We start from the raw sequence: 17,509 nt of genomic DNA on the forward strand, positions 1-17,509 counted from the left end.
CCACAAAAGATTGAATTCAAGAATTTGTATAGAGATGCATTAAGAAGGAATAACATCAAACTGAAAACAATTATTGAAAAATACAAAGTAAGTTGCCAAACACAACAAGAAATAAGGTTACAACATTCAAGACTCAAGCCAACACAGATATCAGAAAGATTAAGAGGGTTTTAAGTTGTTGATTGGGTGCATGAAGAATCCTGTATGAAATGCAAGAGGACTTCCGGTCCCAGAAGATGTGGAGGTACAGTCAGGTATGAATGAAGAATAGGGAGTAGGATGGTTCAATGCTGGAATGAGGCGGTGTATATACTGATATTGTGGTAAAAAAACATGTATATATTCAATCCAGGAAATGTTACCTAGCTTCACAAAAGTGTTGGATGTGCTTTGAATAAAGACAATAATGTATGGAACTGTATACTCCGAAATGTTTTTATAAGAAAATCTCCTTTATATAGATGAATGTAATTACTGCAATAAAAGGAAAATCATTTTTGTACATTATCCTCTGAGCTGCACATGTATTATCAAAGGATACACGTGTGAGTGAGCGTGAAAGGACTGTTGCCAGGAAAAATTTATTTTAATTCTAGTTTTTGCCCTGTCGTAGGAACCTTGTTCAGTGAAGGGGGTCCTTTGTTTTACTTGCAGAAATTCAATAAACGAAGCGGGTTGCCCGTGACAAAGTTTTTACCTTGAGACTTCGGCTAGATTTAGAAGTTGGTGGTTGGACTGTTCCGCCACAGCGACGGAGTAAATTCAGGGGTGGAGAATTTAATAAAATATCTACTTGTCCTTTTGGTGCCATGTATTGTGGCAACATATTATGGCAGCAATCTCACTATGTAAGAGCTCTGATAATAACCTCTCTGAATATGCCACGGCTACTACTATAGTAGGTTGAAGACTTGCAATTTCAATCACTACTATAGCAAATTACTTATTTTTCCACCTTTCCGCAGATCTTCATTTTTGGGCTGAAGGAAGCAGTAAGCAATAGTTCCAGGGCTGGAATGCCTTTGAGTCTGCAAACCTACACAGAGCGTATGTTTTATAGATTTTGTACCTGCTGTTCTCTAAACTTTTCCCCATAATGAGAAAGGTTGGAAATTGACTCCTGACAATGACAGAAAAGTTCTTCCAGGGTTGGGAAAATAGAGGTTGGAGGGAAAGTGAACTTGTAAAAGCTCAATAGGTTTTCACATGAGCAAATCTACACCTGCATGTTTGCTTGTGCTAAAATACAGTTCACACACTTTCTAGGAGTACAATTTCCGGGTCCAGTTCTGTAATTCTTGTGAATTCATTAAAGCCACTAATTCAAATAAATATACCATGGGTGCACTTTTGCGACTTTAAGTATTGGGACCCTAATTAGGTATGGCATTGACAAAGACATTTTGCTTTCATTAAACTCCTATTTCTCACGCGATCTATAGGATGGCTTTACTGTGAGTGATTGCATTCTGCTCTTCCACAAGGCGCATATTGGCACACAAAGGAGTTGTGTTCAATGCCAGGAAGTACTGTAGCAATCAGTGGCGTAACAAAACTGGAGGGCCCCCTCACGACTCACTCAGGGCAGGTACTGTGCTGAGGGAGGGGGGGGGGGGGAGGCCTGGAAGGCGGCTGTGGGGCCTTTGTCACACCACTTGTAGTAATGTGCGCTTTTTGAGACCAAAACCTTTGTTTTCTATTTGCCAACTTTGTAACAATGTTGAAGGCCTGGGAGCTCTCACAATAATAAGGTGTTACAAAAGCCATGTCAAAACAAGACATGCATTGACGGAACCAAAACTATCACAAAAAATGTCAGATCGGTCGCCAGTGCTCATTTATTTTCATGCTTCCCATATTCTTGTTGAAAATGGTTACACTGATTTTCCATTAGGAATATTTTTTGTAAATATTAGCATGCATCAACACATTTTACTAAATGACGCTTCAAAGAAATAGAACCTAAAATTTCATAAAGCGAAACCTTTTTTCCCCCCATACTTGCATTTTATTCTGAACATTTTATTATGAAAGCATAGAATCATCACTCTTGCTTATAAGCTTCTGCAAACATCTGCATCTAATCAGAGAGCATAAGACTTAGCCTCATATTGTTAGGCTTTTAAAATGTGTGTACTCTTTTTTTATTTTTTTTACTGGAACCACTCTCCGTAGTGCAGTGTGACCTTAAAACGTTAATTTACAACTCTCACCCTAATAATGAAGGCTTTTCATTAATGAACCATAAATATAAGTTCGAACAGCATTAACATAAGGAGCATAAATTACCTCACCTGCAGACAGTTTCCTTCTCTGTCAACTGGCAGCCTAGGGGGTATGTGCTGCTAGGGGGTGGGCCTACTTGTCCCAAGGACAAAATAAACATGAAAACGTGTTGCCCTTGACCCCAAACAATCTGTCCTGGGCATCAGGTGATAGGAATTCTACATCCCTGAAATTCATCTATCACACTGGCAGAGGTTCCAACCGCAAACTACTGCCAACCTGGCAGTCATTTCTAAAGCACCAGCAGTTCCAGTCAATGTAGTTCAGTGTTTGGTGCAGGGCTCCGTCAAAAAGATGGAGCCTTCCACCAAAGTTTTAAAAATATAAATAAAATAACACACCCCTCACCATGGCAGACAACTCCCTTGGTGAGGGGGGCATTATTATTTTTTTTTTTTTTAACTGTCCTTTACCGCCAGTGTTTATCTGTCAGTGATAAACAGGAAAAAGAAAAATGGCTATATGTCCATCTATTCTAACTGGGAAGAGAGACATATAGCCAGTCCTCCAACAGCTCTTACTCTATCATGCCATCTCAAAAGTTTGACTGTGGCGGTAACAGAGTAGTTCCCACCATAACCAAACTTAAGGCCACCCATACCAAAAAATAAATAAATAAATAAATACAAAATAAAAATATCCGGCGGGTGGACATCCATGTTGGCAGGGAGGAAACTCTTATCATTGCAATAAAGTTCCTTCTCTGCCAACATCTAAATCAGGCCTTTAGGCTCCAAGTGCTGGGAAAGCTCCTGGTTGGTCCTGCAGAATTTGTCTCCTCAGAGAGGGCTTTTGGGCCCAACATCTTTCTCTAATCAGGCCTGACGGGTCTAGCCCTCTTTAAATATCTGAGGCTTTGTGGAGTCAGAAGTCCTCCTGATTTTTGGGTCCATGAAGCAGGTAAACCTGAAGTCAGCTTGACCTTTGGAGAGCAGTTCTAGTACCTGGCTACCAGCAGAATTTGGGGGCCGTCGAGTCTTTGAGTGTGTACTCTTCTTTTAGCAGGTACAAGGAATCAGAAGTCTTATTCCAGCAGAAACTCCTTCTTCATACAAAGTCTTCCCACGTCTCAGAATGATCTGAGGAAGTGGCGGGGGAGGTACTGAGTGTATCCTTTGTACTAGCCAGTGACTGAGGAAATCTACTGCACAAACCTAGCAATTTTCTTGCAGTACTTCCATCTCCTTGCAAAACTTCCTCTACGCCTTACTGTAAAATTGCCCAGGAGCGTATGTTTGAAGAGGACGGAACCCATGTGCCATCAAGCAGGCCTTTCCCTCCAACTGTGGTGGAGGGTACTGTTGAGAATGGTCCTGGGGATGAATAGAAGTCCTCTTTGGCATGTCTAAGTCAAAAGGGTAGTGCTAAAGTTGCCACTTTCTATGCCAATTGTTCCTGTCCACTTCAGGTATCTAATCTCTGCTAAGTGGTCAGTAGTTAACACCCACTGCGTTTCCTGGGCCCAGAGCAAGCCAATGCATTCTGAGACAAAGTTGTGAACTCTTCCAGCCAAGCTTTGGAGTTGTGCAGAGTGGTAGAACTGGTTTTAAACCAGTTGTGGCTCAGCAGTGTATAGTATGTTTTTTAAATAGTACCTAAGTTATGAAAAGAAAAAGAAAAAATCTCACTTCACCAATAAATTGGATTAAAAGACCTTTCCTGCATGGAGGTTAGTGAAAAATAAAGATTTTAATCCCACCTCGGCCAAAAAAGTCTAGTCTTGCCTACAAAATGACATTTTTGGGGTTTTGTTTCTCTAGGAGGGCACACTATCCTCAACAAGTGGTGCTCCTTATTTTGATATATTAGCACCTTGACTGAGGGCCTAAAAGGCATACTTTAGGGGTGACTTGGGAATACATAAAAAAGGACTTTTGCAACCTGGCAAAGACATTTTCCCTGCAACCGGTCATTTCAGTGCCTTAAAAAGTGGTAAAAAGCAAAGTGGTACGACTAGTAGAGATATGTTTTTGTAATATATGTGGGTAGGTTAAATACACACTGCAGCCCAAGTGTAACATTTAACTTTTTATGCCATACGTACACTTAGGCTATCATTTAGAAGAGACTTATACAGAAGTTAAACAGAACAAATAGAGAGCTTCATTGTACAGCACATGTTTCAGAGGGGCAACCCAGCCACTCTATTACCATTTAGCAGTGCAAAAGGTAGAGTTCTAAAGCCAGCAAATCCAGGTATGGCAAAATTGGGGACTACAACAAAAAATGAGACCATATCCCACACTTATGCATCAAATAAGTAACAAAATCGTAGCTTTTTCTCAATGTCTTTAAATTTTTTACTTGAGATGTTTTACAAGTGTTTTCGTTTTCCCGTCACCCCCTTAAGCTAAATCTCCTTCATGATCAAGTGTCTTTAGCTAGTGGGTAGCAGTTTTTGAGAAAAATGCCTCACCAAAACAGATCTGACAATTTACTTGCCGCCCCCTTTCCTTGGTTTGAGAAATAACTTTACACAAAGGCAGGGTAGGATGCATATTCCTGCCTTCCTTAGGCACTTTTATTTGGCTCTTCACTTTTTGTGTATATCTTGGTGCCTTATAGTATTCCTATCTTAGAAACTGACAAACACATACTTTTAGATGAGTGGACTTGTCTACATAAAAATATACTGTTGTCCTACATTTATGTTTATGTAGGACGTTGTACCTTAGGTCATGCAGACTGTACAACCCCTTTTTATAACATGCGGTTGGATTTTAGGGCTCTCTTTTAAGAGCAGGACATTGGAAATTGAGTATCTACAGCATCCGTCTTGCCACTATAATTACAGCTTGTTTTGCCTTCCAGTTCAAATTTGCAATACTCTCTATTATTTTACAGGCCAGGAATGACCAGCCCACCCTTTCTTGTGATCTACATAGCACGATTTGTTAATGTGCGCAGCCTGGATCTTGATGATGGTGCTTATTTTGGTGTTTCCACAAAGCACCACTTGGGGGAGTGGCATTTTAGATCAACAATCGACTCAGTCGGTCATTTCTAACAGGCTTCATTTTAACGCTTTAGGTCAGTGACGCCTAAATTACCTCCTTTCCGTGAGCTACAATTCACACAGACTTTTAGAAACTTTTTGCTTTGATTTATTAGGTAAGCGCACTCACCAGGCTGCCTTCTCTTGCTTGTTTCCATAGAATTGTACTTCGGCACTAAGCTAGTGTTACCTCTTTCTACAGATTGACTCCACTTTATGTCTGAGCTACACTGGCTTTGCCTACAGACCTACCCCTGCTAGGCTTCCAAATGATATTTAATTCCGTTGCTCTTACCTTTTCAAAGTTTTATTTTCACTATCACCTAAACAAGGTTTTACATAGCTTTCATTATTATATCTTTACAATGTTGTTACCGTTCTAAGCAAACTGTCCCGATGATATCTTAAACTTATGTAACTAGTGTTAAACCGCTAATGAATTACTCAGTTTTGACCTGCGCATGCAATACCTTCAATAAAAGGAAGTTAGTAGGGAAAATACCAGCTTATGCCCACCTGCTACTTATTTGTAAGTTACAGCAGCTCAGTTTATACAGCGTGTCCTCGTCTTTCCCTATTTTGCACATGACTATCATATAAGCATTGCATCAACACCACTATAATCCCTACTTTGATCTCAATCTAAAATTACATGCTCATGAAATTTGGTGGTATATGTTTTCATATAATGAAGTCCACTGTGATATAATGCACGAGTTCCCGAACACAAGATTTCAGAGATATCCCCGAAATAAACACGGTTATTGGGAACAGGAAACCCCCCCAGTCCCAGACCTACTCTAGTTAAAAGCTGCCACTGCATCAGGCCCTTAAAAGTGGCAAACCAACCAACACAAACAGGCTATTGAAACAAAACTCAAGTACAACCAGAAAGACAAGGGGAAAAAAAAAAAAAAAAAAAAAAACTTACAGATTCTGTCTACCTGCCAGACCTTGAGGACCTAGACTCCTAGAGTATGATTCGGAGAAAAAAAAAAAAAAAAAAAAAAAAAAACTCGCCACACACATTCACCCAACAACTACGCAATCAATTGCTCACTCAGAAACAATGGCACAATCCAACACACAAAATCAAGATGCTTGCCAGCTGCGGTATTAATGTGTGCCGGACAGCCAAAACAAATGTGCTAATTCAATACAGAATTCATAAAATCATCCAATCAGGACTCAAAGATTGAATCAGGCGACAAACAGAAAAGACTGTAACTGAGTATAATTAGCCTAAAACATGAACTGACAGCGCCGGTTTTGGTTAAAATACAACTCTCCCTAAAAACTTCTGATGAAAGTTCATAACACTTTGGAACAAACAATACCAGTACCAGGAGCTCTCTAAGGGAACTATTTACCAGACAGCGTGGGTTTCATTGCAGCCCACTTTTTTAAACACAGCTCTCTCATCTGGTACTGGCACCTCAAGTCACATACATTTCAAAGGACCCTGCCAGTGTAACTGATCCAGCGAACCTCAGCAACTTTATTGCATGCGAGGACGCAAGAGCATGAATTTAACATAGTATGAGAGGGAATTGCACTGGGATGGGAAATTAATATTGCCCTACACCCATGACATATTGTTTGGGGTCAAGGGCAACAAGTTTTCATGTTTAGTTTGTCCTTGGTACAAATAGGCCCTGCAGCACAAACCCTTTGGCTGCCAGTTTACAGTGAAAGGAACTGTCTGCAGTTGAGGTAATAGTTAACGCTGTTCCAAATTGCATTTATAGTTCATTAATTAAAACCCTTCATAATTAGTGTGAGCACTGTAAATAAACGTTTTAAGGACACACTGCACCACTGACCGTGGTTCCAGTGGAAAAAATAAAATAAAAGTGTATACACGTTTGAAAAGTTTAATTGAGGCTACTTATAATGGTCCCCGAAGGCTCTCTGATTATATGCAAACATTTTCAAAAGCTTGTAAGCAAAAGTGATGATTATTTGCTTTTAAAATAAAATGTTCAGAAAAAAATGCAAGTAGGGATTTTCTTTTCGCTACTATGAAATATAGGTGCTTTTTCTTTGAAGTGCAATTTAGTAAAATGTGTTGATGCAGGCTAGTATTTCCCAAAAAATATTCCTAATGTAAAATCAGTGTAACACTTTTCAACAAGATTATGGGAAGCATGAAAATAAACAAGCACGGCAAAGCCAACCAATCTGACATATATTTTTTGTGAGTCTCTTGGATTCCTCACTGCGTGCCTTGTTTTGACATGGCTTTCTCTAACACTTTATTGTTGTGGGAGCTGCCAGGTCCTCACCATTGTAACAAACACTGGCAAAAACAAGAAAAAGGTTTTGGTCTCAAAAGGCACATATTGTCACCAGTGGCATAACAAAGGCCCTACAGCCCTCCTTCATGGGGCCCCTTCAGCACAGCACCTGCCCTGAGGGAGTCTGCAGAGGGTGCCCCTCCATGTTCTTTGTAGGGGGCCCCCCTCCAGTTTTGTTACGCTACTGATTGCTACAGTACTTCTTGGCACTAAACAAAACTACTTTGTGTGCCAATATGCTCCTTGTGGAAGAACACAATGTGATCACTCACAGTAAAGCCACCTGACAGAGAGCAATAGAAGTTAAAAAAACAAAATGTGTTTGTGAACACCAAACCTAATTAGGGACCCATTTCTTTAAGAAAGTCACAAAAGTGCACCCATGGTATATGTCTTTGAATTAGTGGCTTTCATGAATTCATAAGAACTTACAGAAGTAGACCAGAAAATCGTATTCCTATAAAATGTTTGTGAACTGTAATTTAGCATGAGCAAATATGCATGTGTAGATTTGGGCATGTGAAAATCTGTTGAACGTTTACAAGTTCACTTTCCCTCCAACCACTCTTTTCCCCCAACCCTGGAAGAACTTCTAATTCTGCCATTGTCAGGAGTATACTTCCTACCTTTCTCATTACGGGCAAAGATTAGAGACGAGCTGGTGAAAGTCCTTCAAAACATGCAAGTTAGTAGGTTGGCAGATTCAAAGGCATTACAGCCCTGGAACTATTGCTTACCGTTCCTCCGGCCCCAACATGTAGATCTGCAGAAAGGTGGCAAAATAAGGAATTACAAGTATTCAAGTCCTACTATAGTAGCAGCCCTGGCATAATCAGAGAGGCTCTTACATAATGTGATTGCAGCCATAATTTGTCGCTGCACTACATGGCACCAAAGGGACAAGTACATTTTTTTTTACAGGTCAAGTAGATTTAATAAGTAACCTATCCCATGGACAAGTAGATATTGTATTAAATTCCACACCCATGAATTGTAGATCGGAGGAAGATGTGAATCATCGCAGCCTAAATTAACACAAAACCTGAATGAACAGCCAAAACAAACGAACAAAATTATGCGTAGCTTTGATCCACCAATCATATTGACTTATCCATTCACACAGTTTAGAATAAAATTTGAGAGACCTGTTTCTGCCTGAATAGCAAATATTTGTCAAACACTGACGGAACAGGCATCTTCCAAGTAATTCCTTTTTTTCTGCATTAGTAATTCCTAGTCTACAGCTAATTCAAACCATCACGCATTCACAAAAACTGGTTATTTGTATACAACGCCAGCACGCTCTCAAAGTGAAATGGTCAATTTGCTTTAAAAAGTATTGGTGCATTTTCAACTGCTTGATTCAGATGTAAAATAGTTCATAATATATTTATTTCTATGGATTTCGGTTTCATTCACTATAAAACATTTTTTTTAAAACACTCTCTGAAGAATTACGTCCTAAAACCCATCAAAATTGGACTATGCACAAATGCGTTACACCACTGTTAGGAGGGGTTTGAGGTTGGATTGGCAACACAATTGGTGCTGGCAGTTTAAGGCCTACCTGTGAAACATGTGAAGTTCCTGGATCTAATGAGTACACAATACCAAGGATTTGCACTATTGATAAAGGAGGTCACAACTTGAAAATTGATAACGCAGTGCAACTTCAAATGAGGTATTCTGCTTTCACGATCTGAATTAGCCCTCACAGCATAACAGTAACAAATTGAATAATCAGGTTTTATTACAAGGTAAGTGAAAAATGTAAACACTTAATTTAGACATTCAAACAAAATCAATCTTACCCATTAGTGTTGCAAGAAGGCATAACGAATACATCTCCTTGTCAATCTGTTCTTGAAGTTCCTTAGATACCGCGTTTGTCACTGCAACGTCATCATGCTTCACTGTGTGAGCAGAAGAGGGCTGAATAGGTTGCTCACTTTTACCCTTAAGGATCTCGATTGTTATCCTATCACCATGCTGCAGAGGAACAGGCTCATTTTCCATGCCGTTCTTGGGAGGCAATAGCTCTTTCGGTGGGAAGCCATATCGTATACATTGTAGATATGTGGGAATATCAAATTCTTTTGTAATTCCTTCCTGTAACTCACAAAACGTGGTAGACGATTTAAGGGTAAGCATGGCCTGTCGGCCATCATTCGTTGTCATTCTTATTTTCTTTTCTTTAGTAGCAGTTGGGGAGTAAAGAGCCTTCGTAGGAGTCGCGGGTGCAGAAGAAGGTTCATCTCGCATCAAACTAGGTGAGGCTGACCGAGGTGGTGCTTTTTGCTCTTGTTTCAAAGTATCAGTTTTTCGTTTCTGCATCAGCGAAGCCTGTTCTGCGATGTTCTGCTGAATTGCTTTTTCAGTTTTGCTCATAGTCAATTCCTCTTTATGCAGCGTTTTTCCCTTTTGACCGGTGAGGATGATTTTTGTTGGAAGGGGACTCTCTGCCCCTTGCACTGGATCCGTGATTCGAGGAGCGTGAGCGCCATCAATGTTGACAGGAGTGTAGTCGTCAGGATTTTTTTTGGCAGTTTGGTGCAATATCGTATTTACAACTTTTTGAACCAGAATCTCACTCCCAAATTCGCCAGGAAAGTGTTTGGTCACCAACTTCATTGCAACGTCATAGACGTTGCTATTCAATGTCACATCGGTCTCATATTGGAACCAGTGGACGGTCTCCCGCACCACTCTTCCATTCCACTCCAAAGTGATGGGAAAGGCCTCTGGCAGGTTGTCATACTCTTTCCCTTCCCAATAGTGCTTGAAGCCGCAGCCACACTTGCCCCCAGCGGACCTGCTGTTAGTTCTGTCCCCGTCCAGGAAGACTATAGAGGCATCGGCCCGGACACGGCGCACAGAAGTGGCATGGCACCAGCTGCAGGCTGTCAGGTTACTCTGGCTGTAGTCCGGCACCAGCACGTCGTTGTCCACGTCGTAGGAGCACACAATGTTGTTAAGAGGGAAGCTATAGTTCTTGTCAGACCTTAGTTGGCCGTGTGTACTCTTGGCCAGGTTGTAAAGCTTCCCTCCAGGCGACAACCACTCTGGAGCCACGTGCAGCTCCGAGAGGGCTCCACATACCAGGCATCTGTGCAATCTGCTCTCCTCCACGGCCTTCTTGGCGGCCGCTGTCACCTCTTCGGACTGGGCTCCGATTACGCCAGTACGGCGGTAAAAGTAATGGTGCACGTCAGACACAAGACCAGGGTGTACGCCGTACTTGTCCATGAACACCTCTTCCATGGCAGCCACCAACCGCAGTAGGTACTTGTCCTGGAGGCCACGATCGCCACCGATGACACAGCTTCCGTCATCCTCCAGCTGGATGTATGTGCTAATAAGCTCCTGCGGCATCCCCCATGCCTTGGGCAGAAGCTTGGCAGGCAGACGGGGCAACGCTGTGCCCTTGACACCCACCAGCGGGATGTAGTGGTTGCGACCCGAGCTGCTCCATGCGATGCAGATGGGCTTGTGCAGCTGACCGTCCTTGCCTCTGCATTGCTCGTGGGGCACCAAGCCAGGCAGGAAAGTGGCCGAGTAGTCCCCAGGGCTGCGCATGCCACTCAGCGAGTCCAGCAGTATAACGGGTCGGCGAAGGACGTTGGCTAGCCCGAAGACGTGCACGTTGCGCAGTCCTAGCGGCACACCATCGGGGGGCACGAAGAGAGGGTCGCACTCGCCCACGATGTCAGGCCATTCTGCTGCGTCGATGAAGTCACTCAGCAGCGCCCGGTAGCGCGGCAGGTTTCGCCGCAGGTGCGCCTGCAGGTTCTCCCGCAGCGCGTGCCAGAAGAGCTCGCGGCCCACCAGAGCACGAGACACTGCGTGCACCAGGCAGTGTCCGTCGCCGTCCACATGCACCGGCACCAGCCCTTCGCGGCCTCCGTTGGCCCGGCGCACGGCCTCGAGCGTGTCGCGCAGATAAGACAGGCTCCCCGAGCGGTCGCGGCCGTAGCCCACAGCCTCCACGTGCTCGGGCTCTATGAGGAAAGCCCGGTCCGCCAGGAGGGCGCAGTCGAAGACAGGACCCTGTCCCATGTCGCGCAGCAACTTTGCCTTGCCAGTGGCCTTATCCATTCCATAGCGCGCCAATATTGGCGATAGGAGCTTGCAGTGGTAGTTGCTCAGGCCCAGTACTTTTACAGGTTCATTGCTGCTATTGCTCCCGCCGCTGCCCCGAGGACGGGCGGCGCCGCTGACACCCAGAAGCGCGTTGCGGAGAAGGTTGTGCAGTACCACGTCCGGATCGGTGACTTCTTCAACTCCGCTAAGCTGCCTCTGCTCATGCCGGCGGCCGCACTCAGTGCACTCGATGCTTGCCGAGCTTTGGGCAGCCGGGAAGAAGAGCCGCGCCTGGCATTTGGGATCCGGGCAACTGCCGGAAAAGATGCGCCGGTCCTTCCTCTTGGGTCCCGGCTGAGCCATGTCTACTGCCACCCCCAGCGGGGCACACTCACCAGCTCATCGCCCTTAGGCAGGCCTTTGTTTTGATTCTCAGCCCGACCAACACGGAAGCGCCTCTCTTTGCCTTTTCATGCCTAGTGTAGCCGTTGACAGACGTAACGGCCTTGCCCACCCGCCGGCTGGCAATGCGCAGGCGCGTTTAGCGCAGCACTTCTTTGGGATATGTAGTTCTAGTTTGCCACTGCAGTCCGCTTGTCGGCTTAGCAGATGATCGCTGAGAACTGCAAGAACCGGCATGCAGCTGTGTCGAGAGTGTTTACCTCACAATGCACGCTCGGACCCATGGCACTAGCAACTGATGAATTGTCAACCAAAAAAGTGTCCTGCGAGAATGGAGGCAGAGATATAGATAAAGGACTATAGGTTCACAGTTATAAAATAGCCAACGAAAATAGCCGCCATCATGGAACGATTTAATTTTTATTAGAAGTGGTCAAAGTATCGTTTATCACGCAAACATGATCGTGTTTTAACTGATTGTTCGATTAAAGTGGGTAAATGAGTGGATCTGAACAATCAAATCACCTCTAATAGTTCTAAAATCTTTCAAATGAAATATACACCTACGACATATCTTGTGGTTCTGCAAATCGTCACATCACTACGTGACATCGGCGGAACAAATAGTACCAAAACGGCTGTTCTTCAGTGTTTATATTGGAGAATGACTTTGCGGACCTTGTCCTGCTTCTATGTTCATTAGCTGAAAGACCACATTGACCTCCTTGTTTGCTTTAGAAGTGTGTTTCGTTTCTCTGCCTGGCAAATCTTCCTGTGCCACAGCAACAGGTTATCCTCCTTATCACAAACTGTATTGTAACAGGAGGCTACACTTTACATTGTTTTTTTTCGGGTTTGTTCGTTAGCAGCAAAGGACACGCAAACGTTAAAGAAAAAAAAACCGGGAACAGTGAGTGAAGTCATATCCATACATGTCAACCCTCCCGATTCAGACGAGAGACTACCGATTTCCTGCCTAATCTCCTGCCTCCCGATTCCCGATTACTGCATACAAAAGCCAGATTCCTCGGTGGGCTTCTGCCGACATGGACTGGGCTTATGTGACTCAGCGTATGGACTGCCAGAAACAGGCTGTACACAACATTGTTGTCACGCTGTCTCTCGCTGCCATAGTGTCACCTCTATGCTCGTGACAGAGAAGGAAAACATATATATTTGCGTTTCTGATTTCCAACCTTGCAGTAGCATATTGCAAGTCCCATCCATGACAACGGATCCAATTTAGGCCTCGAGTAGAAGACAATGGGAGAATTACATTCTCCCGAATATTTTTTTAAACCTCCCTCTTTTCTCTGCTAAAATGTGGCATGTTCGCATATCTGCCAAGGGTGACATTTCCAGGTGTTGCTAGATACTTGAATTTCCTACGTGGGGCATTTTGAGTGGCACTTTGTCGTGAGTAGAGAAGAGTACTAACATAGAGCTTCCTATTAATCATAAAGGAAAGTCTTAATTTTATTAAAAACAAGTATTATCCTTCTCTGTTCTTGCTTTATTTGAACATCAGGAGTCAAGAATATTGAATAAACTACAAGTCACATGAGGCTTAACAAACAATAAGCCAATGGAAGTAAAACATTGGAACCAGCAATAGCCAATCAGACCCTTACAACCCATATAAAACCTACCTTGAGTGAGAAGTCATTAAGAAGTGTGAAACATAGGTAAAATGGGAAACACAGAGGTAATAGCTAACATAAAAGTAAACATTTGTCGAAAAAGATCCAAAAGTCTGGGATTTGAATCCAGCAACTGGGTGTTGGAATGGAAGAGGATTAGAGATCCTGATGAAATGGAAGTTGATTTGTTGATAATGGGAAAACGCACAGGAATCCTATGTGGAAGAAGATGTTGAAGGCATAGACACTGTAAGGATGTGAAAACAACATACATAATATAATTGTTTCCGTGGAATAATACTTGCCTTCGCACCTTTAACAAAATTAGGACTTTTCATTCATGATTACAAGGGAAATACGAAATTTCCTAGCTATCGTGAAGGAAAGTTTCAATTCTATTAAGGACACGGAGGCGAGGATTATGCAAATCTTTCTTCACTCTTTATTCAACAGCAAGTTCAAAGTTAAACAAAACATGAACAGAAAAACTACAAGTTCCATGAGCCCGCCGCCATGGTAACGAGTATCCAATGAGGTGCCCTCCTTCACGTCAGTATAAATGGCCCGAGACACGTCACACTTCCTCGACTTCACTGCGGAAGGAATCCTGGTAGAGTCAATTGGTCGTAGTTTCGGAACCTAAAAAATAGGTGTAATTGGATGCAAATCCGATAGAACACAGGAAACCTACCAAAGGCAACAAAGTTATGAACTCTAAAACACATATAAATGAAAATATATCTGAATCAAGTGTTTACCTGAAAAATTAAAAATATGAGCAGAATAACCAATAAACAAAGGCATAAACGCAAGTATACTACCTTGCTACGCAGATAGATGTAATCGGGAGGGAACATATCCGCGAAATGTATGTGGGTGGGATAATCCTCGCCTCCGTGTCCTTAATAGAATTGAAACTTTCCTTCACGATAGCTAGGAAATTTCGTATTCTATCACAGGACCGGAGGCGAGGATTATGCAAGTTCAAAGCTTACTTACCACCAGTGCGGCTGCGTCGTGAATTGGTTTAAAGTAAAACTTCTTAAAAGTAGACTCTGAAGACCAATCAGCAGCATGCATGATGTCCTCCAACCTGCCCCCCACTTGTATGGCTTTGGAAGCCATAGCTCCCCGAGTAGAATGAGCCCCAAAAACTCGAATATCTATACCTGCCTCAGAGAGAATCCACCGAATCCATCTGGCAATGGAGGGAGAAGAAACCGCCCTAAACGGCTTCTTAATAGAAATCAACAATTGAGTCTCACCTGGAGGTCTACAAGAACTGGTCACTTCCTCATAGACTTTGAGACATCTAACCACACATAGCCTCGGGGAATCAGGAAAAACGGGATAGGACACCGACCTGGTATTATTCTTTGTTCTCCTTGCAATAGTAAACGTGACTCCTTCTGGAGTAAAGACTCGAGCGGAAACATCCAGTGCTCTGATATCTGACACACGCTTACAGGAAATGAGGCAGAGAAGCATGGCTAATTTTGCCGACAATTCCTTCATCGACAAATATTGGTTGTCCCGCCAAGAGGATAAGAGATTAAGAACCAAGTTCACATCCCAGAGCTCCGAATATCTAGGTTGTGGAGGTCTGGAGAGTCTAATACCTCTAAGAAGTTTACAAACCCAGGGATGCCCCCCAATCGGGAGATTATTCAGGGGAGGATGGCCCGCAGAGATGGCCGAGCGAAAAGAATTGATGGTGCGATACGCTAAGCCGGATGCAGCTAATTCCGCCAGGAAATTGATGATGTCGGCAATGCTGGCCCCCATGGGATCGCAGTGTTTGCCCACACACCAACTAGACCACCTATTCCATGCTGATCTATATCGTTTGCATGTACCAGGGGCCCAGGCCTGTGCGATGAAGTTATTAGCTTCCTGCGAAAGCCGGTTGTTTTGCCAATGATGCCGGAAATCTTCCAAGCTATGAGGGGAAGATGACCTTGAAGGATTAGAGGGTGGCAGAACCCCGACGGATCCAGGAGTATCGAGGGAAAATCCGGGAGGCGAAGAGGACACTCGCACGAGAGTTCCAGCAGAGTCGGGAACCATGCCTGTGATCTCCACCAGGGGGTTATTAGAATCACCGTCGCCTCTTGGCGGCGAACTTGAGCAGCAACCCGCGGGATAAGAAGAAACGGGGGAAAAGCATAACCCTGAAGAGTGCCCCAATGTTGGAGAAACGCATCTACTGCCATCGCTCCCGGATCCGGACGCCAGCTGAAGTATAGGGGAAGCTGGGCATTCCAACGAGACGCAAAGAGATCCACTGAACAGGGACCCCAATGATCCATGATCGCCTGAAAAACCGAGCGATGTAGTCGCCAATCGCTGGGATCCCGGAGAAACCGAGAATTCCAGTCTGCCCACACATTCTGGGTTCTCGGAAGATACTCCGCTGTGACTGAGATTTGGTGTTGAAGGCAAAAATGCCAAAAATCTATCGCTAGCCCCGCTAGGGCTCTTGATCTTGTTCCCCCTAAACGATTTATGTATTGCACTGCCGATACGTTGTCCATCCGTAGTAGAACTACGCATGAGACCTTGTTTCTCGTGAGAGACTTGATTGCAAAAGAACCCGCCAGGAGCTCCAGGCAGTTGATATGCATGGTTAGTTCCTGCGGGGTCCAGCGTCCCCCCAACGAGATGTCCCCGCAACGAGCCCCCCATCCCTGGCGACTGGCATCTGACTCGATCACCAGATCCGGGGCCGCTCCAAAGATGGCCCTGCCATTCCATGCCTCCATGTGGTCCAGCCACCAACACAACTCCGTCCTTGCCTCTTGAGACAGGGAGATCAACTCGGAGTACGTCACCCCTCGGCGAAGGTGAAACGCTTTCAAGCGTTGCAGGGCTCTGTAGTGTAGGGGACCTGGAAAAATGGCTTGAATCGAAGACGAAAGCAGGCCTACCACTCTGGCTAACTGGCGTAGAGAGATCTGGTCCCGTTGCAGGACCTTTCTCAGTTCCTTCTTTATCTTGGAAATCTTCGTCGCCGGGAGACTGAGAGACGCTGAGCGGGAATCCACTAGAAACCCTAGGAAGACTAACGATTGAGTCGGAGTAAGTTGCGACTTCTGTTGGTTGATCACAAAACCAAGGTCCTGGAAAAGCGCAATAGTTGTGTTCAGATTGAACATCAACCGAGACCTGGACTGATCCATCAAAAGGATGTCGTCCAGATAAATTATGAGGCGAATGCCTTGTAACCTCAGAGTTTCCACTACTGGTGTGAGAAGTTTTGTGAAGCACCACGGCGCCGACGACAGGCCGAAGGGGAGTGTGGTGAATTCGAACACCTGGTTGTTCCATAAGAATTGCAGGAATCTGCGATGGGGTGGAAAAATAGGGACCGTGAGGTACGCGTCCTTGAGATCTAGACGAACCATCCAGTCCTCTTGTAAGAGGAGATCGCGGAGCATGTGAATACCCTCCATTTTGAAATGTCTGTAAACCACCCACTCGTTGAAAGCACGAAGATTGATAACGGGACGAAACCCTTTGTCCTTCTTTTCCACCAAGAAGATGTTGCTTACGAAGCCTGTGGGGTGAAGGGAAGTAAAGGAAATGGCACCTTTGTGAAGAAGGGCCTGAACCTCTAAATTTATGAGTTCTGAGTCTTCTGCCGAGAACGCGATGGGCTGAGGCAGTTTCTCCTGAAATGGGGTACCCCAGAATTCTATTTGAAAACCTGAGACAGTTTGCAGAACCCATGCGTCGGAGGTAATGCGCCCCCAATTGTCCCTGAAAAACCTCAATCTCCCGCCAAAATTTGTTGGGGAAAAAGGGATAAG

The 17,509-nt window shown here is 44.2% G+C and overlaps 1 protein-coding gene across 1 annotated transcript in view; it reads right to left on the bottom strand.

The window, feature by feature from the left end:
- The window catches only part of VCPIP1 (valosin containing protein interacting protein 1), a 97,959-nt gene extending 85,640 nt beyond the window's left edge, over positions 1-12,319 (bottom strand). The window contains exon 1 of the mRNA XM_069220278.1: positions 9,390-12,319. Coding sequence (XP_069076379.1) covers positions 9,390-12,021 — 2,632 coding nt within the window. The 5' untranslated portion in view covers positions 12,022-12,319. The remainder of the gene's footprint in view (positions 1-9,389) is intronic.
- Between the last annotated feature and the right edge of the window lie 5,190 nt (positions 12,320-17,509).

This window comes from Pleurodeles waltl, chromosome 2_2 (assembly GCF_031143425.1).
Source record: "Pleurodeles waltl isolate 20211129_DDA chromosome 2_2, aPleWal1.hap1.20221129, whole genome shotgun sequence".
Lineage (NCBI taxonomy): Eukaryota > Metazoa > Chordata > Amphibia > Caudata > Salamandridae > Pleurodeles > Pleurodeles waltl.